The sequence below is a fragment of the Oryzias latipes genome, chromosome 2 (genome assembly GCF_053564925.1).
Source record: "Oryzias latipes strain Hd-rR chromosome 2, Olatipes_Hd-rR_3.1".
Classification (NCBI taxonomy): Eukaryota; Metazoa; Chordata; class Actinopteri; order Beloniformes; family Adrianichthyidae; genus Oryzias; species Oryzias latipes.
This window is the reverse complement of record NC_136238.1, coordinates 24,695,518-24,717,354: the sequence shown is the minus strand read 5'-3', so window position 1 is coordinate 24,717,354 and position 21,837 is coordinate 24,695,518. Positions and strand designations below refer to the sequence as shown.

The 21,837-nt window shown below is 38.7% G+C and overlaps 2 protein-coding genes and 1 non-coding gene across 7 annotated transcripts in view; 1 reads left to right on the top strand and 2 right to left on the bottom strand.

Annotated features, from left to right (window-relative positions):
* The window catches only part of LOC144987779 (uncharacterized), a 149,000-nt gene extending 134,936 nt beyond the window's left edge, over positions 1-14,064 (top strand). For both annotated transcript variants that reach the window (XM_078937189.1, XM_078937193.1), the window contains 2 exons: positions 3,443-3,910; positions 9,008-14,064. In XM_078937189.1, coding sequence (XP_078793315.1) covers positions 3,443-3,910; positions 9,008-9,705 — 1,166 coding nt within the window. In that variant the 3' untranslated portion in view covers positions 9,706-14,064. The remainder of the gene's footprint in view (positions 1-3,442; positions 3,911-9,007) is intronic.
* Positions 1-21,837, bottom strand: part of LOC144986719 (NLR family CARD domain-containing protein 3-like) — a 674,722-nt gene that overhangs the window by 493,382 nt on the left and 159,503 nt on the right. The window lies entirely within an intron of this gene.
* trnar-ccg (transfer RNA arginine (anticodon CCG)) lies at positions 18,067-18,139 on the bottom strand. The gene has a single exon. It is a non-coding gene; the product is annotated as a tRNA-Arg (tRNA).

The window sequence follows — 21,837 nt, the reverse complement described above, 5'->3', positions numbered from 1 at the left end:
GTATATTATTCCAGCCACTTGATTGTGGCGCTCCATGTATGCTTTACCTGCCAGCATCTTACATCCTGCAGTTATGTGCTGGATTGTTTGATTAAATGATACTCAGTACCTGTATATTGTGAGAGGTAACATCCTGTGTGAACCTGCAATCATTAAGGTTGAGGAAAAAAAGGGTTTTGGAATACAGTTCAGAATCAGAAGGACTTTATTGAATTTGTTCTGGTACCTCAAAAAATGTGTTTCTGAATCATAATTTTTTTTACTTCTTTTATTTTATTTATTTATTTTTGTAATAGAGTTGAACTTGATCCCAAACTAGAAAAGGTGTCATTTAGCTTTCACTTTCTTACAGCAATATGTTGCTTTGTTGTTCAATTCCCTCTGTAATTCCTAAAGGGACTTTTGAGAAACCTTATAGGTTATACATTAATATAGGTCTTGAAAAAAATATTTGATTATTTCTAGAGACAATTCACGGGCAATTATTCCCAGGTTCACATGGCCAATCCTGACACTGTCGTAAAAAAGACATAAAATCCATAAAAGTCACAAAGAGAGCCAGAAACCCCGCTAGCATTGAGCTAGCTAGCATGCTAATGTAGCATGTATGTCTTACATAAACTTTACAAAGTTGGTTTTAATTAATTTGGTCTAGTTTGGTTCGACTCATGGAGGAATGTGAATGTTTAAAAACCACAGACAAGACTTGAGTTGCTAATGTGAATGTATTTACAATATACAGTGAATACAAAAATCACAATATATACAACAAAGGAATTTGTTTTAGTTCAGAGGATGTTTTCTGTTGTTTTGTCTTTATAGTTCTTAAGGCGTCCATTAGGCCTTATGAAAGAGTTTTTATAGTTCTCTTTTGGGAAAACGAAAAGAAAGAAACACTCCAGCTGATTTGCTGGATGAGAAGGGGGTTAGTTCCTACCGCACTGGCAGTGAAGAGGGCAGAATCCAAGTCAGGATTGGGGCTCCTTTTTAGCTCGCCATCTGCAGAGGATTTATCCTCCTTTTTTTTCTTCTGGGAGTGGTAAAAAACTCCCTGATAAACAATTCTGTCCAGTGCTCAGGTTGAGCATCCAGTAAATTGGTCTGCAAGACGACCAGTCTTGCGACCTGGCCTGTTAAAACAGGGTCAATAAATAAACAATAATTTCCTTTGATCAAAAGAAAGCATATTCCCACAACCTCCTTAATTAACATAATAAACAAATGCATATGCAATTCATAATCAGGAGGAAACTACAAAAAATATCTTAAGTGCATAATCGATAGTTGTACAACATTTCAAAATTCTATTTCAATGTAGATGATCATCAATTTCATTTCAACGAGTACTCACAATTTATATTTCAACATTAATTATCAAGCAAAAAAATAGTTTTTTTTAACCACATCCAATTATAAAAAAAACAATTCATTTAAGCTGGCGCCCGCGCCAGCGGTCTCAATCATGGCTGCACTCACCAGTTCACTTTTTGCTCAACTGTGCAGATTTAAATCCCGGCTTCAGATAATTAATGCCGATCTGCAGCAGCGGTACACAGCCCAGCTCCCTCGTACTTGCAACCTGTCAGTGCTTTGACAGGTCTCCCAAAAACGAAAGCCACGTCACTATAGAACTTATAGTCTCGCGGTATTTGCACAGCGCAAGGGAACCTGCAAATTTAAAGTGACAGTGCAGAATTTCACTAGGATCGACAGCGCAGTATCATTTAAAGTGATAGCACAGAATTTCATCGGGGCTACACTAACACAGGAGAACAATGGTGATAGTTTTTCATGCAACATCTTACTGTCTAACACAGGGGTCGGGAACCTTTTTGGCCAAGAGAGCCATAAACGCCACATATTTTTAAATGTAATTTCGAAAGAGCCATAATGTTGTGTCCTTTTCCCACACTGAGGCACGGAGACTTAACCTCTTTTAAGGTTCTTTATTCTGGTTACTGTAGACCGCAAGAAACGCCGTTCAATTAATTCAGCAACTCCTGAATCTCTCCCGCCGAGACGAGAGCGCTTCTCCCAACTTTATATTTCCCTGCTCCCGCTCCGCCCTCCCATTTCCTTTATTCGGCCCATAGCTGAACCCCATTGGTCCAAACTCCCTAACAACAGGCTGAGCGACAGAACTGAGAGCCAATCAGATCTCTGCCTGATCGATGCGTTCCATGAACTCCAGAACTTTTAACGCGGCCCAACAGCCAAGTTAAACTCAGTCCGCGACAATATGTTTAAAACTAAATATACAAGTGAATGTGTGCATTTGATGTAATTTCAACACTTTTAAAGTACAATAGGTCTGTGGATTCTTTTTAAAAACTTCATTATGCTGTTGCTAATAAATGATGAGTATTTCTCGTGGTAGTTTTGCTGATGGTCTAGTCTAGTTGATACGTGGTGAGTTTCTGCTTCATGCAGGCGTTGAGACTTTAAACGGAATCTTAGGTCTGAATGTTCTTTAGATGTGGACAAGGAACCAAACACTCACTCACACGCTGCAGTGAGTGACGGGCAGCGGGTTTACGTTTTTACAATCCCTGCGCGATTCACCTGCTGCCGGTCCCCCCCCTCCCCCCCGGCTTTCTTCCTCACACATCCCGTCCCCGAAACTATTCGCTCTTCCTCAGAGACGGGAGCGCGCAGCTTTAGGCACGGCAATTCACAGGTTTCCGGGTGGTACAAACTCTGTGAAATAATAGATAATAGTAAAGGATTTTCAAGGATTTGTCTGCGAGCCACATGTGACCATCAAAAGAGCCATATATGGCTCGCGAGCCATAGGTTCCCGACCCCTGGTCTAACATCTTTTTTTAGTAGCAGCTACTGGTGGAGCTCCTTATCTGACTGTGCTGGCGTCCTCCGGTTACATAAAGTACACGTTTGATAGTTTAATATAGTGAAATATATGAAAAAACATGAGAGACTCACCCTTTGAAAGTGGTCTGGTGACGTAAGACTCTGTGTTATTCGGTAGCCAATGAGCTTCTGGATGTTGGGGATGTCCCGCCTCTCCTCCCCATGACTGATATGTCGCTGTTTTTCATGTCGAAAGGTTTTAGAATCAAAACCGCAAAAAATAAAAGTGCAACTCAAAAAGACGATTTCAAAATAAACTGCAACTCAAAAAGAGGATTTCAGAATGGTGAGAAAACAAATCGGCAACTGAGAAATATGATTGTGCTTTGGGTCAAAGCTTTGGTGGCAAATTATAGCTTTTGGTTTCTTAATTTATGCATTTTGATTCTCAGATTTGGGGTTTTGATGCGCGGTTTTGCTGTTTTGATGCGCAATTTTTTAGGCACTGACTTGACAACACCATAGTTATGTGTCTGTATAAACAAAGGCGTAGCCTCCTTCTCCGCGTTCTTCATGGATGTCTGGCTCATGGCTACCGGAATAAAATTCTCCTTGTTGTGTTTTGTCCCTGCAGTCCTCCCCCAGCATTGGATGACTGAAGAGGAAGATCTCAGCAACCAACAGAGGAACTTCAGAGTGGAACAGGAGGAACCAGAACCTCCACAGATTAAAGAGGAACAGGAGGAACCAGAACCTCCACAGATTAAAGAGGAAGCAGAACCTCCACAGATTAAAGAGGAACAAGAGGAAGCAGAACCTCCACAGATTAAAGAGGAAGCAGAACCTCCACAGATTAAAGAGGAACCAGGGGAACACTGCATCTGTCAGGATGAAGATCAGATTGATCTGAAGCAGGAGACTGATACCTTGATGGAGATTCCTACTTATGAGGAAGATGAGAACATTGAAGCAGATCTAAACAATCAGCAGAGCTTTAATGTAACTGATAGTCAGGATGAAGAAGGAAACCAACATGAAGAATCAACATCAACTTCAGATGAAGAGACAGACCCACAGAACAGAGATCATCTCCACACTATCGGTATGTTCACTTCAACAACGGTTCTATCTTGAGCTTCAAGCTCTCCAAACATGCAGTCCATCAACAGTGTGTCCTGGAAGAGTCTCTTCTGTCCCTTCCAGTTGAAAAGACAGAAGACATTGTTGGTCAGTGCAGCCGACAACATTCTTCAAATCATATGATCTTAGTTAGTCCCTCCAGCTAACGACAAACAGGAAACCTTAACAGATCAAAGAGAAAATTGTTAGCAGATAAAAAAGAACAATCTGTTTTGTCGTCTGTGGTTCTAAGTTTGTAGTTCAGTTCTTTTCAGCAGATTTCTCTGTCAAACCCAAAATCCATCTAAACCTCTTTGATGTCTCCATGTCTCCAATTCCAGACATTCAGACAGATTCTATTTCCAAAACAACATTTCAAGCTAAAACCCAAAGACAGGGTCCTGCTCATGGATCTGCAGACAGAAAAGATTCAGACCTGAACACATCAGTGAAAAACTGCTTGGTGTCAGAATTGTTCTCCATCTTTTCTGGGCTGATTCTTCCTCCAGTGCAGCTTCATCTTCATCAAACTGCTCCTCATTGGTGGGTGGAAACACAACAGGGAGGTTTTTCTGTGTCCAGTTCAGCTCCATGAATTTTCAGGTTGTTTAATGTCAGTGATTTCAGTTTAGAAAAACTGCCTCTATGCTGAGATTTGCTTCACTTCCATTAGACAAAAAGAAGCACTTGATCTGTCTTCTGTTTGTAGTATTTAGACTTGGAAAAAAAATAATGTTTGAATGATTATTTCTTCTCAAAATGACTTTTTCCCCCAATGGGGTCATAAGGGGTCCATTCACTCAGTGCTGTTACTCTGACCCCGCCCACCTATATAAATACTGCCACTTCTTTTCAATAAAACGTTAAAGTTTTACACAATGTACATTACTTTCCATGTCAGCCTTTAGGAACGGGCGATTTAAATGATAGAATAAAAAGCGTTTCCCTCTGTGACATGAAAACGTCATAATGATCCTGTGTTTTGAAACTGTTGCCGGTGAGATGACAGGCGCAGAGATGTGGGCTCATCTGTGGACGAAATGTGATTGCATGAGTGGGAAAAGCACAAAGCAGATCTGCAAGTTGTTGCACATGTTTATGACTGCACAGCTGTTTTTTTGGTCATGTCAGTAATTTTGCATCTAGTTAATGAAATGATTGAGATTGGACTCTGGTGTTTTTGGTTCATTGACGTGTCTGGCAGTTAATAAAATTGATTCAAGTATTTCTATTTCCTTCCAGAACTAAGGAAGCGAGCCTTGGAGCTCTTTTACTCGTCATGAAGGCCAGTATGGGGTGTTGTACTTTAGGGTTTACCGCGACTCCTGCAGGTTCATCATCCTCTCCGTGGAGAAGACGGGGTTTATTAATTGAATACACTCTTAGATCCCAGTTATAAGATGCATTGTTAATCCTTTAGAAAATGCTGCTACTCTCCAGCTGAGTGTTTGTCTCCTTTTAGTCTAGACTACAAAGTGTGACTTAAAACACAGCTTGGACTTTGAGTAAGTAAGTAACCTTTTCATTTTGGACAAGTGAAAACAAGTGTAGAATAACGAAATTAGACAAAAACAAGACAAATTTATTTAAACACAAGTCCAAAAAAGGAGTAAGAAGAAAAATCGTATACTTAACATGATTACAAGAGTGTGTTCATTTATTTATAATTCATCCCAGTAATGGGGGTTACATTTGGCTTGCGTTTGATTAAATAAAAGTAACATTTGCTTTAAGTTGTCTGCCGTTTGTACTTATTCCTTTCCTTAAGTAGGGTGAGGGGAAAAAAAATCGGATAAAAAAATAAAATCTGGGATTTTATCTGGGATTTTATTATAGCACAACGTCTCCAAACACCTTCTCATTCAAACTGACACATGCAGCAGAACTGCCTCTACTTTCTCCTCTCCTGCGCATTTTTCCCTCTCGTGCGCCTGCGTCATCGCTGAGTGCCCCAAGGCAACGCCTCCTTCCGTCGATGCGTCACCTCCCTGACGACCGCAGTCACACCACAGAAACATAGCAAAAAGGGGGAGACAAGCTAAGCTGCTAACAGTGTACATTTTTATAAACATATATTTATTAAAAAAGTCAGCAAGAGAGAAGCCCGGCCCAACCTGACCCGAAAGTAATGATCGTCATTTTAGTCCCCGACCCGACTCGGGCATAAGATCTTACCTCTACTTCACACTAATTTTGCTGTTCCGGGACAGCTACAGATCCATGAACAACACTAACAGATTTCACCATGCTAAACTTTTGGCGTTTGCTGGTTGGATCAACAGGCACTGATGTCATCCCCCCACCTCTCCCCTAGAAATGCTAACTTGAATTGTGTTATGCGAAACTATTCGCAGGGTGAATGTGAAAATGAAACGCAATCCCCTCTTTGCACTTTTTTTTTTAATTATGACAGAGAATAAGCGTTTTTTAGGTAGAAAATGAAAAAGTATTTAAAAGTTTTTATTATTTTAATTTATGAGTCATATCATGCAGTTACATTTTTAAAATGAAAAAGCATTTCTGTTCCATTTTAATTGTCAAATTAGATATATCTAACTGAATTTTGCTACACATTTAATAAACAACTTTTTGAAAATGAAATGTCAAATACTATTTTCTTTATCATTTTAATTAAGTGACAGAATAAGCAGTGTTGAGGAAGAAAATGAAAAAGCGGTTTGGTGGATTGTTTTTTCTTTTTAATTTTGAGTAAACAAATGCAGCTTCATTTTGAAAATGAAAAAGCATTGCTGGTATTGTCTTTTATTTTTAATTATGCTACACAAATGCTCCCAAAGATAATATTGTCAGAAACATTTCAGAATTTATCCTACAGCTTTTGTCAGCAGTCACATCATCAATAAATACAAGAGAACTCTAGTCTAGCCTTCCTGTTTTTGAGGCTCACTAAGGTTTTACATCTTGTGGTAAACCCTCTGTTTAGGGAGTTTTCTTCACCAGGGACAGAAGTATTCCTTCATCCACCTCAGTTGTTTTCCGTGATCTCTCGGGTCGTTTGCCGTTGCTGAGTTCCCAAGTGCATTTCTCCTTTTTAAGAATGTTGTAATTCTGATAATGAGGGAATAACACACACCTGACCATGGAACAGCTGAGAAGCCAATTGGCCAATTATTTTTGGTTCCTTAACAAGTGGGAGGCACATATGCAAACAGTTGTGATTCGTACACTGCCTACCTGAACTTTATGTAAATACCCTCAAATTAAAGCTGAAAGTCTAATCCATTGTGGTGGTTTATAGGGCCAAAATTGTTTGAATTTTTCCTGTCCCAACAGGGCTCGACATAGCTGTTTGTCCGCTGGTCCGGTCCTGTTTTTCGAGCAGTATGGACCACAAGATTTTATTTTTCACTTGTCCGCTCAGGCCACTAGAATATCTAACAGTTAATATATTTTTCACCTTTTTTAATGACGAATATTTTGTGAAAACGTGTAGATTTACCTTGTCTTCAACGCTTTGAAAGTTTGACATCCGCTATGATTGTTTTGGTCACGTGCCACGTGCCGGTGGTGCGCACGTAGCTCTGCAACAGCGAACAGTGTTCAGAGACTGAAGCATGTCAGAGATGTGGAAGACATGGCAGGAATAGATAGGAATATATTAGATGGAGTAATGGGTGGAATTAGTAGTATGGACAGCAAGATATTTAATGAATGCATTGAAGATGAAACTGTATGCACTAAGCTTTAAGCTGAATGTTAAAGAATCAAAGGCAACTCCAAATACCTGAATCTCAGAGTCAAATGCAGAATAATGTCAAAGTACTTCATTTTGTTTTTCTTTACAACACTGTTAGCAGTAAGTATTTCTAGTCAAAAGCTGAATGATCTCAGTAATTTAATTTAATTTAATTTTTCAATTATTTAATTAAATTAAATAACTAAAGTAACTAAAAAGTAAATGTAACTTTGCAACAATAATAAAAAGCAGAACCTCAAGGCAGTCCTAGCAAAAAAGTAAATAAAACTTCTTAACTATTGATTAGGAACAAATGTGAAATAGCAGTGATTAGAAGCAACATGAAAACGTCTTAACTAGTGTTAACTACTACACTGCAGCGCTCTCTTCAAAACATCTGAAACAGACTAGAGCAGATTTAAGTTTGATATGGTCTATTTTCAGTTATTGAAAAGTGAATAAATAAGTGCTAGATGTCACCAGAATGCACCAAATTGCACCATATTTTGAAAATTACACACAGATGCAGACTTTTGGTTTGCCACATTCTATTTTACAAGTTCTCACATCAAGTCTTAAAGCTCGTCCATTTTGACACATTTTTACAGTCTGTGCTGCCAGCAGCACCTCTAGGCTAACGCGCACACATAAACACACCCACCAACACCTCCACAAGTAAGTTTCTGACCCCGATTGAGGGGGCCCCAGACCTCGGTCCTGGAGGTGATCTATAAATAAAGTAAATACAATAACAGACAAGTGAATGTAACTTTATCAGCATATTCCTAACATTACACAGATGGTGTTGGGCTGACATAAGCATCAAAGACTGTGTCAAAAATTTACTATAGATGCTTGCATCTTTCCTGTCAATAATGACAAGAATCCCAAACATTACATTTGTTGTTTTCCTTGTTATAATTTCTTATAAAAAATAATTGGAGACAGAATCAGGTTAAAAGTACATTTTCTTTCAATCCCTCTGTCCCCTTTCTAATAAATCTCTCCTATTTATTTCAGCATGATTTAATTTGAGTATACAGTTAGATGACATTAAAGACCTGTTTATACCATTTATGAATTATTTATCTGCAAATTAATTTCCCTAAAAAAACAAAGAAAATATTATTTTCTATCTATAACTGGTTCAGACTACAAGTTATTGACTGAAAAAGCTCTCCTCATAGGTGGGAGATGTAGGGGGGGGCTTTTTCAGCACAGTTTTATACTGTTGTGCTAAAGAAAACAAAAAAAACTTTTTTCTTTTAAATTAAGTTTTTTAATGTGCATATACTGAATGATACTGCAATCATTTGTATTGATACTTAGCGATAAATAAAGTCACCATAGCATATAAAAGGACCTTTTCTTGTGCCCCTGCAGTCCTCCCCCAATGTTGGATGACGAAAGAGGAAGATCTCTGCATCCAGCAGAGGAACTTCAGAGTGGAACAGGAAGAACCAGAACCTCAGCAGATTAAAGAGGAGCAGGAGGAACAAGAACCTCCACAGATTCAAGAGGAACCAGGGGAACTTTGCATCAGTCAGGATGAAGAGCAGCTTGATCTGAAGCAGGAGACTGATACCCTGATGGAAATTCCTACTTATGAGGAAGATGAAAACAGTGAAGCAGATCTAAACAATCAACAGAGCTTTAATGTAACTGATAGTCAGGATGAAGAAGGAAACCAACATGAAGAATCAACATCAACTACAGATGAAGAGACAGAATCAACACCAACTTCAGATGAAGAGACAGACCCACAGAACAGAGATCAGAGGAATAGAAGAGACAGAAGTCATGTCCAAAGTGTGGACAGCTCTCACATTTCAGAAAGTCAGTGTGACTCTGATGTTAGAAAAAATCCCAAGAAGACTAATCTGGGTAAGAAATATAAAAAATCTCAAAAAGAAAAGAGACTTTCCTCTATCAAGTCTGGTAAAAACTCAAGAATAATTACTAACCCGTCTGACTACATGGAAACTGGGTCTGATAAAAGATGTTATATCTGTAAAGAATGTGGTAAAAGCTTTGGTAACAAATCTCTGTTCAAAATTCGAAAGAATCCATGCAAACGATAAGAGATTTTCTTGTAAAGAATGTGAGAAAAGCTTTAGTCACAGATCTGATCTCAAAAGACACATGAGAACTCACACAGGAGAAAAGCCTTTTTCTTGTAAAGAATGTAAAAAAAGTTATGGTCAAATATCTCATCTCAAAGTACACATGATAAGTCACACAGGACAAAAGCCTTTTTCTTGTAAAGAATGTAATAAAAAATTTAGTCGTCTATGTAACCTCAAATCACACATGAGAACTCACACAGGAGAAAAGCCTTTTTCTTGTAAAGAATGTAAAAAAAGTTATGGTCAAATATGTCATCTCAAAGTACACATGAGAACTCACACAGGAGAAAAGCCTTTTTCTTGTAAAGAATGTAAAAAAAGTTTTAGTGATGTATCTAGTCTCAAAACACACATGAGAACTCACACAGGAGAAAAGCCTTTTTCATGTAAAGAATGTAAAAAAAGTTTTTGTGATGTATCTTATCTCAAAACACACATGAGAACTCACACAGGAGAAAAGCCTTTTTCATGTAAAGAATGTAAGAAAAGCTTTAGTCGTATATCTCATCTCAAAACACACATGAGAATTCACACAGGAGAAAAGCCTTTTTCGTGTAATGAATGTAAAAAAAGTTTTCGTGATGTATCTTATCTCAAAACACACATGAGAATTCACACAGGAGAAAAGCCTTTTTCGTGTAAAGAATGTAAAAAAAGTTTTCGTGATATATCTTATCTCAAATCACACATGAGAACTCACACAGGAGAGAAGCCTTTTTCGTGTAAAGAATGTAAAAAAAGTTTTCGTGATATATCTTATCTCAAAAAACACATGAGAACTCACACAGGAGAAAAGCCTTTTTCATGTAAAGAATGTAAGAAAAGCTTTAGTCGTATATCTAATCTCAAAACACACATGAGAATTCACACAGGAGAAAAGCCTTTTTCGTGTAAAGAATGTAAAAAAAGTTTTCGTGATGTATCTTATCTCAAAACACACGTGAGAACTCACACAGGAGAAAAGCCTTTTTCGTGTAAAGAATGTAAGAAAAGCTTTAGTCGTATATCTCATCTCAAAACACACATGAGAACTCACACAGGAGAAAAGCCTTTTTCATGTAAAGAATGTAAAAAATGTTTTCGTGATGTATCTTATCTCAAAACACACATGAGAACTCACACAGGAGAAAAGCCTTTTTCGTGTAAAGAATGTAAAAAAAGTTTTTGTGATGTATCTTATCTCAAAAAACACATGATAACTCATACAGGAGAAAAGCCTTTTTCATGTAAAGAATGTAAAAAAAGTTTTAATCAATTATCTCATCTCAAAAGACACATGAGAACTCATACAGGAGAAAAGCCTTTTTCTTGTAAAGAATGTAAAAAAAGTTTTAGTGATGTATCTAGTCTCAAAAGACACGAGAACTCACACAGAAGAAAAGCCTTTTTCTTGTAAATAATGTAAAAAAGGTTTTCGTCAAGTATCTAATCTAAACGCACACATGACAACTTGTAAGACTTTGTTGACAATGTAAGGATTTAGTTTAAACTCTAAATTCTAAACTTTCCAATAAGAGGTCGACCTCTAACCTCTGTACCACAGCAGAAGACATTATTTTACAGGGGGAAAAGTTCTGTATCTCAGAAAAATTAAATATTTTAAAATAAGCTTTTAATGCCTAAAACTTCTGGGGTGAAACCCCAATGTTCTAATGAACTCCATAGCATCCTGATCTTACATTTCATGTACACAGAGCCACAGCCTGATGGCTTCCATACCATATTGATGTAGTAACTTCATTAGAGGGAGGCATAAGTGAGTATTGAATGTGTAAAAATGACTTTTTCTAAAAATAAAAAAACTTGTTGTTTTGATATATGAATCAATACAGGAGGGTCTTTGTCCCAACAGCAGTTAGACTATAGAACAGGGGTCACCAACCCTGTGCCCGCGGGCGCACTGGCGCCCGCGAGCACCCCTTGTGGCGCCCGCAGGGAATGCACCCCCCAAAAAATCTTTTTTTTTAATTGAAGCAAATATTCAACAAACAACCACGGCACGTCTATAAATGACAACAATATCAATTCTGAGATAAAGGTAGACAAAAAAAACAAATATAACTTAAAAAATAATAAAATAAGGGTCTATTACAAAAGTTTAAATAGATCAAATAAATGACACAATGTCTGGGCGTTCTTATGATTCATGTAATGAAAAGATTTAGAGATTAGGTTGAGACGGTTGAGTAATCCATTAATGTAAGGTTTTACCTTTAAGATTTTACAAGTATGAATAAAATGCTTTGAAATTACAACCAGTGCATTAATCAGAAAGTCCTGATTTTTGTCAATTAATTGTTATCAAATTTTAAATGTATTCCAATTTAAAGGGTTAATGATGATATTTTTGGATTTGAGCCAAATATGAAAAGAAGACCAAAACTCTTTTCCATGAAAGCATTCAAAGAAAAGATGTTCCACAGTTTCTACATCATTTCCACAAAAGACACAAAGATCACTATCCCAGTTAAAGCGAGAATGTAAAAAAATGATTGGAAGGGTAAATATCATTTAACAAAAATAGCACCGCTCATATAGCAAATAAATATATTGGGGGGGATCTGGGGGTTAGCCCCACCTTCAGCTTTTAAGACTGATGGGGAAGTGGGGAATCTTGGTGTGTTAAATCGCTCACCATAAGTGAGGGAGCTGTGAGCAGAAGTGAGGTTAATGCTGTTTGGCTGGTGGTGGGTATGTTCAAAGTAAACAGACAGATATAATTGTCGGTTAACTTATGTGAGTGTCGTTTTCGACAAACCGGGGTTGTGCTTTGCATGAGGCTAGGGTAGCAGATTCGGACATGTCCAGTGGAGCTGGAGTAAGAGGATAGTGAATCAAGACTTGAGCGCAACAGTACCGGCCTGGATATTAGAGGGTGGTGATTCAGTGCTTTCTATTGGTAATTGATGCACTTTAGTTCTGCTATCGTGAAATATATGGCAGAGTATGGAACTGCCTAAAACTTGCGAATTGGCATTTCCGCCTTTGAGAAAAAGGCGCGCGTGTGTGTGTGAGGAGAGGGGTAGTGGCCGCAGGTTGCGAGGTGAAATGTCGCATAGAGACCATTGCGCAACACCTGGATCATGGGGTGGCTTAAATGACTCAGCTGATTCTAATAATGTCATTCTTTACTAATTATTGCGGACATTTTCAATACTTGTCTGTAGGCTTGTCTTGTCTGTCACATATAAATTTATTTTTACGGTTGTTTAGTTGGTGATAGTAACGTCTAAATAAAGACAGCAGGTAATGCAGGCTGGAAAACAGCTGCACTTTTTTAGACCATAAATAAACAATAGATCATTTGTTTATGAAAGTATTGAGGATTTTGGAGGATTTTTACTGTTGGTGTTGCAGAAAATAAGGAAAATGCCAAATATTTTGGAGTAATCCCAGTGATGAGCTCTGTGATTTAGTTTTTAATGTTTTATGAGACCTAAACATGATTTTCACAATAACATGTTTTTAAATAATCAAATCCCTCTAAGTTTCACAAAGAAACACACAGGACCACAGACACACACAAGACCAGACACTCTCACAGATCATCACACACCAAGCAGAAATGAACTTATTGCTAAAAATGATGTCAGGGGTTGAGCTCTAAGAAAATGACAAAAGAGCAAAGAAATCAGAATAATTTGATTTATTATTTCTAATTATTAATGTTTCCTGGCTTTGTTTGTTCATATTTGCATCATTTGACAGAATATATTTATTATTCTGTCTGTTTTTATTCACATTTATGTTTAAAAAGTTAAAATTAAGTTGAAGTTTTAAAGGTTTAAAGTTTAGCTTTAGTGTGTTCAATAAATGTTTATCTTGTTTGGCTGCAACCTAAAGTGTGTTTTGGATTTAGGCCCCTTCTGCAACTGACTTTGACCCCCCCTGTAATACGAGTCTGGAAAATTCATGCATGTTTTTGTGTGTAAAATGAGCAAATAAGGGCCCACAAAGGAAGTCCTCAAATTGTGTTTTGTTTTTGTTGTTGTTTTTTTGGGGGGGGGTGGGTGGGTGTGGGGGGGGCTAGGAGGTTTTTAGTGGCGCCCTTCATACCACTTACTGCCCATGAAATAGCCCTCGGTCTCAAAAAGGTTGGTGACTCCTGCTATAGAATGACACAGTTTAGAACTGCTGAAACTGCTGTTGGATTTACTTATTTAGTCATGACGTGTACTTTTATTTCCACTTTTTATTACTATTTTAATTTTTACAGACTATTTGTTTTTTGAACTGCTATATTTCTTGTTTGGCTGCTGTAACAACTGAAATTCCCTCCGGGGATTAATAAAGTCTTGTCTTGTCGTATCCTAACTTTCTTGGACAGATTTTTTAGGTTTTCATCTTCTCTAAGCCACAATTATCAAAAGCAACAAAGTAAATGATCAATACATTTCAATCTATCTGTAATGAAACTACATAAAGGAAAATGTTCATAAAATGAATTATTTGAGATGTATCTGTTAATAGAAATGAGTTGTTTTGAATTATTAGAGATAACATAAAGTAGAGTTAATATCTAGTAGAGTTAATATCTAGTAGAGATAGGTATCGTTAAGATTTTATATAGTAACTCCTCTTAATCTGCTGCTTTTCACTCTGTTACCTTATTGGTATTCTAATCAATATTTTCTGGTGTAAGTTTACACTAAAATAAAATGATCAATATATACCAATGTGTATTTGTAGGTAACAACTCAGATAAACAGTGCCAAAATGCAGAGTATATCAAATGGCCTCCTCACTGCAGAGAAATATAACAATATTGTATTTTATTTATTTTCAGGCACAATATGATCTTTCAGCCTACTAATATTTTAATCCCTGTTTTAAATCGCACATTAGAAGAACTGTTATTCCTGTTTTTATTTGACTATTTTAAGAATAAAAATAATAAACTTAATTTGTATAGCACCTTTCAAGATAAAACTCACAAAGTGCGTCACAGTAAAACATGGTAAAACACAGAATATAATACAAAAAAATAAATAAGAAAAAGCTTTTTTAAACAGTTTTTAGTTGTTTTTTAAAAGAAAATGCTGAGGCTGAGAGGAAGGGAGTTCCAGAGGGATGGAGTCATTGCTGCAAAGGCTCTGTCACCTTTAGTCTTTAACCGGGTTCTCTTAACAACCAGCAGACTCTGGTCACATGATCTCAGAGACCTGCTGGGAGTGTACGGCTGCAAAAAGTCTTTTAAGTAGAACGATGCTTGGTTATTGTGTATAACGTATAGAGTCAGTGCAGCTGGAATAATAATGGGGTGAAAGATAAGTTAAAAAAAATACAATGATGATCAGAAATAAAAATGTCAACAGAAATATGCATACCTAATGTAAAAACAAGGTTGGGTGTTCCACCTTTAACATGTGTGAACCCAGACACATGCTGAATAGAATTAAAAGAGTCCATGAGACTGAAACCTCTGGCAAAGAGGTCAGAGTCATCATTAATGTGTATGTTAAAATCACCAACCATGATCAGGTTAGACAGCTTCATAGTGGAAGATAAAAAGTCACACAAAGACACACCATACATAACAATAAAATAATAGTTCATAAAATAGAAGTTCATATCAGACAGATTTGTTAAACAGCCGTACCAAACCGAAGCGGATGGAACCGAGCCCTATGAGACTCTGAATGGAACCGATTTGAGATGTTAGCGTATCGTTACACCCCTAGACATAAATCTGATGGAGAAATCAATAGAATCTGCAGTTTGGATCAGTTTCTCTTGAAAAAGGCTGCATAAATATGACAGACAGCTTTCAGGTTCAGATGCAGTTCTGAAAAACAGCAGAAACATGATCTGATGGAGGCTCTCATTTATCCTCATTATTCTTCCAAACAGCCCAATCAAGTTGGCCCAAAGGCACATTGGCAGAGCAACATGTTGTCTATGAAGAACCTACTCAACTGTGCTACAAATAACAAACATCCAAACCACAACGCTAAACAATCAAGACCAACACAACTGTCAACATCCAGAATCCAGCAAATATCCCAAACAGAACATTATTACCCACAATGCACCTGAACAGGTCCTGCAGTAGACAGCCTCTTTCCAATAACTTTATTAGTCTCAACTTTTTAAAACTGGAAAGATTTTTCTTCATCATTTAAAAAATAAAACAGGAAATGAAAATATTTGACAATCCACTTGATGAGAAGCTGCAGAAAGACTGAAATCCATCAGATTGTAAAAACGTAGAGGTGGTCCTTTGATGATGATGATGATGTGATGAAGATCAGACGCTGATGTCACTGATGTTCTGGCTGTTGATGGGCTGGATGTGGGTCCTGGTGGTGCTGAATGAAAGATCCTTCTACCTGCAGTCATTCCTGAAGGAAGCTGATTGCAGCTGTTCTCTCCTGACAGATGGAATGATGGGAAATGAAGTTCATGTTGAAGTGTGCTCCAAGCAGAACAGAAAGGTCTGACCTCAAAGTCAGGACTTGGATCAGCTGCTGTTCTCTGGGAGCGTGCACGTGCTGCTGCTTGTGCTTCTGTCATGGCGTTCTGGATGAGCTGCTGAGGTCTGTTTGCATCAAGACTCTCAGCTGCTTTAGTCAAACTGCTGAGCGATGGAACAATGGAGCCGTTTCTGAAGGAAGAGGATCAAACATGATGCTCTGCATCCGTTTGCTTCAGGAAGTGGAGGTTTTTTAGAGTCTCCAGACTGTTTCTGAACGGCCAAAGAAAAGCAGCTGATGTGGTTCTGTCTCCTACCAGCAGGGAGCGCTCTCAGCCGGACAGAACAGATCCTCAATGCTGCTCTGAGAAGGACTCTTCTGTTCCAGAAGCAGAGACTGTTCACATCCAGGAGAATCTGGACTCCAATGAATCCCAGAGAATCTCCTCTCTGCTGTTTGGACACTTTGACCAGCAGAGGGCAGCAGAACTTTCAGCAACTCTGGATCTGATCCCACAAAAACAATCCATGGATGATCAGATTTCAGAAGATTTGAAGGATCAAAGACAAAGATGTTCTGAAGAGAAGATGTGAGAAGAAAGTCCAGAATGAATCCACTCTGACTTCTCCTCATGTCTCTGAAGCTTGTGTCTTCATGTCTTCACCTCAGAGTTTCTTCTGGATTCCATGTGGATCAATAATATTGATCATGTTCTGTTGTCATTTTCCATCAGAACTTCAGGCTTTTCTCTGCTGATGATCTCTGAGCTGAACTTCTTGGAGGAATTCCTGAATCTGGGATTTGGAGCAAACAGTCAGAACAAAGGAGGTTTCCATTTCTTCTAAGCTCTGCCAGAAGAAAAGAGCTGAAGCTTGAAGCTGAAGCAGCATTTGCTCAGAGAATCTGTCCTCCAGACCAACAAGTCCCACCACAGCCTTGAAGACGTTTCCAGAAGCAGCAGCAGACTGTGTTCCCATGACGATGCTGAAGTCAGCTGCTGCTCTGCAGGAGAAAGTCTGCAGCTCCTCAGTCAGGAAGCTCTTTCAAGCTCGTGCACATCTGTCAGTGCAGCAGCAGAAAGCCTGTTTCCCTGCAGGAAGTCTGAGACTTTTCAAAGTAAGAGCCTCATGTTGGCAGAGATGGGTTGGATTCTTTGATGCTCCAGTGTCTGTTGGATTCAGGATGAGTTCATGCAGATCTAGAAATCCCGCCATGATGATCATCCTTGAGGAATTTCAAAATAAAAGACTTACAAACACCACCATCACTGCTGGATGATAAATACATTTACTCTTTATTTTCTGTCAATAAATCATATTTATCAATAAATCCTTGATTGTAAATGATGGATCTAAAGTTGAAAAGAACTCAAAGTGCTGACTCAGCACAGATCAAAGGTGACACAGATGATTTTCTGGAATGAAGAAAACATCAAACATCATGATGTGATCTGGAACTGAGCTGTTCTTCAGAAGATCCTCCCAAACATGGAAACTGTTGCTGCAACACGTGAAGGTTTGGTTCTGTTGCTAGGTAGATCTGATGGATCAGAACCAGACTTCTGTCAGCTAGAACTGGGGCTTCTTCCAGACCATGTGACCTCATGGACAAAGTTCCAACATGGTTTCAATGAAATGTGGAGGTTTTCCAGGAAACGTTGCTGCAGTTCCTCCGTCTCATCAAATGAAAGATTTCTCTGCACTAAAGAAGAAAATCTTCCAGAACAGCTTCAAGCTGCAGAAAAACTGTTTCCATCATTCTGAGGACATTTCTTTAGGCTTCATGTGAAGAAAACAAACTGTTTGAAAAGATGAAAACAAAAACAAAGAGGTTTCTAGAAGCTGCAGTTACAAAGAACGGCCAGCAGGTGTCTCACTGTGGGAGTCTCTGAAAGTTCTGCCTCCAACCATGAAGGGATTTGAACCATCAACCTTCTGATCCGGAGTCAGACGCCTTGTCCATTAGGCCACATGGTCTGTGAGAACAGCCAGGTCCAGCTGGAGGTCGAAGAAGTTGAAGAAGAGGAGGAAATTCAGCAGAGGAAAGGTGGAGGAGGAGGAGCCTAATATTTGTATTGATGCTGTTTTCCATCTGTGTTTTCAAACCTGCATCAAGAATTAGCTCATGTTTATTGATTCACTTTCTTTGGAAGTTTGGGTTCTCTGATGAACCACCAGAGGGCGACAGAGAACTGTTGATATTATTAACACAACAGTCAAATAAATCAACATTTAGCACAAGGTGAACAAACTTAGGTCACGTGCTAACGTTCTGATTCTGTTGGAAAAACCTTTTAATTTTATTTCTTCAGAATTTTGGCTCAAAAAGACCAATGACAAATTAAACTCCAATAAAGTTGCTTTATAATGAGGAAATAAATGTTATTTTCTATTGAATTATCAAATGGAGACTCAGCTTCAGGTGATAAAAAAGGTTGGTGCTATTTCCAGTTTTAGAAAGAACATGCCTTCTGCACAGTTTGCAGTGAACGTTACTCATTTATGTCAGTTTTTAATGAACTGAAATACCTCCACACAGGAGACAACAATTAATTTTTGACAACACATTAACACTATTTTACACAGAAATACTTTAGATGATTTACTTTTTGAACTTTTCTGTGATTTGTTTAATGAAAATAGCATCACATCACCTTCACTGCCTGGACCTCTTTCTGGGTCCTAGTGCCCTAAAGGTTACAGCTCCTGGTTCCACAAGAAAAAAGTCCATTCTAGAGGCCACTCTGACGTCATCATCATCAAAGACAGCGTTACCTAGCAACCATACCAAGACCATAGCAGCTATAGAGGGAAACACAACAAACCATCGACGGCGGTTAAAGCAGTCAGACGTTTGTTCTGCAGCTCAGCAACCAGAATCTAGGAGGAGGTTTTTTCAGCATTGAGATCAGGATTTAGCATGAGCTTCAATCCCATTTTTGTTCAATCCAAATGTTTACCGTCATATTCAGGAGTTCAACTCTGAAAGCCACCATGACATCATAGACATTAAAGACCCTGTTACCTAGCAACCAAACACAACAAACTGTAGACTATTCAAACTGGACATTTTGGGGCAACAATTCTTTTCTAACTCAAGTTTTTATGAAAAATCCAAATGATGGAAACAGATTGTGTAAAGGAAATGAGGATATATTGGTGAGTCACAGTCCTGGAAACATGAGTTGTGCTCTGATGAAGACGCCTGATCCAAATGTGGATTTTTGAAATGTTCTTCATGAGATTCAAACTGATTGAAGCTTTGAATTAAAGGTGTCAACACATTTCTGCATTGGATTCATTCTGTTTCAGTGTCTAAGGTTGGTTTTGTGGCAGAAACCAAGTTTTTGTTGAACAGTAGCGTTTAAAAAGCAGAAAGTGGCTTTGAAGATGGTCAGGAGAACTTCTTTGAAGAGGAGGACTTCTCCAAACAACCACAACCATAGAGGAAGTTTTCTGAGCATTCATAGAATGCTTTTACAATGACTCATCATTTTCCACAAGAAGCTAATGAGTTTTTCCAAATGCATGCTGGGTATTCTTAGTTCTAGCTTGGAAAGCACTTTGTGGGATTTCCCTGGAAAACCTGCTTTATCAATCATTTTGGTCTCTTTTTCTTCTTCTAAGTTCCAGCTTGGTGAGTGTGCAGGTCGCCATGGCAACCACTGTCCAGGTCAAAGGGAGGACCACGGCCATCCAGTCTCCAGGCTTTTGGATTGATTTGGATTTGATAAACATTTGTTTCCCACATTTTAATAGTAGAATTCAACACGGGACATAAAGTGGATTGTAAGAATAGGAACAAAAACAGCAACAACAAAATAATCCTCCTCCCCTTAAAACATGCATTTGACTCTGAACAAGTCTAAAACAAATCCAAGCAAAGACCAGCGCTGGGGCTCCTGCTAGTTTCTTTTAGAAGAGCCTGCCTCTTCAAAACATAGAATGTTCAACAACTAGAGCTAAAAATGTCTGTTGGTAGATTTCTGGATGTTGGCCGTATCCCAGCGAGCAAGGCCAAGTCAGCCCCAGATGGTTTCAAAGTGGACAGAAAAGGTTTTTAGGAGTTTCTAGAATGTTCAACAACTAGAGCTAAATGAAACTAGTGCATGAAATGACAAAGAACTTCCTGTTTGAAAGGAATCTCATGATGGCTTCCACCTGTCTCTTTGCTTTTCCTTTCTTTTTTGGGTTTCTCCTCTTTGGGAGGTTACACAAAACTGCACTTTAACCCAGAAGGAAACAACAACCGCTCCACAATCCCTGAATCCCCTACAGCCTTTATCTAAACATTTACATTGACCATTATCACACATTTGATTGCCTTTTCTCAGAACAACAAGCACAACTTCCCGTTTGTTTGTGTGTGAAATGATTCCAAAAAGCCATGTGTCATCCTGGAGGGACTGGTTTCTCATCAATGCAGACCACCAAGTTTCTCTGCTTTCTGACTATTTGGTGGCTGGTAGGCCTTTTGGGATTTTTGTCAGGGAAAGAAGTGAACCTGGGCTCCAAATATTGGAAGACACTGATCTAAAAGTACTAGGACATCTGGAGAAAGCTCTAGTTCTGCTCCAACTCAGTCCAAAGCACTGAAGATAGATGGAGTTGGATTTGGGAGAGGACTGAGCTCATTCAGATGAAGAAAGAACAAGTCAACAGATGAAGAAGATTTCAGGAAGTTTCCCATTCAACAAGTTCAAGTTTCCAGAGAGCTAGTTTAGCATCCGTGTTCTGGACCAAACCACTGTCCCTCTGAAGGTCCAGACACAGAGAGGCCCAGAGTGACCCCCATTTCTCCTTTTTGCTCTCTCCAGTGGCTGACTCCGCCCCTTAGGACGTCCCCCTGTGTGGATCAGTGGTCAGTGGGTTGGAACCTGCTGCAAATGCAGGCTCTGGTTCTAACTGCTGGATCAGAAGTGGAATGTGAGCTGTAGTGGTGTGTCTGCAGCTGGATGTGGAACACATGAGGGAGGGGTCAAAGGTCAATCTTTCTTCCAAACAAATGTTGTCAGTCTATTCTCCAACAATGCTCCAACATCTTCAAAGGTTTTTGGTCCCAAATCCAGAGTGTAGCTGGTAGGACGTGATCATTTCAGCCTCAGATTTGGGATCTGTCATCTCTCTGCCACCGTGACACCGAGTGATGAGTTCATGCTCCAAAGCGGCCCGATCGCTGGCTTTAGGGACTATTCCAAAAGCTTTCAATGATGGCGGGGAATGAACATTAGGAACAGATGACGGCTTGAAATGTCTGCTGTTGGTTTCTGATCCAGACAGAAATTCAATCAAATGTCTGTGAATCCATGATTTCCTTAGAATCTTTGACTCTAGATTCAGATCCATCTGGTTCAAAGGATGAAACTGCAGCTAAAAGTCTTTCAAAAGTCCAAATCCTCAAAGATGAAACAGAAAGTTCCTAGAAAGTCAAATGAAAAACAATCAGATTGTCTTAGATAAACCCGTTTGGAAGTTAAAGCATAGAAACAAAGAAAGTTCCAAAAGCTAAAAGCCTGAAATAAAGAAAAGTCCAAAGAAAAACAGAAATCCCACATTTGGATCAGTAAAGACATGAATTCTCCAGAAACATCCAGAAACAGCTCTGAGCAGCAGCCATGAAGGGACTGACAGATGCAGTTACAAAGAACAGCCAGCAGGTGTCTCACTGTGGGAGT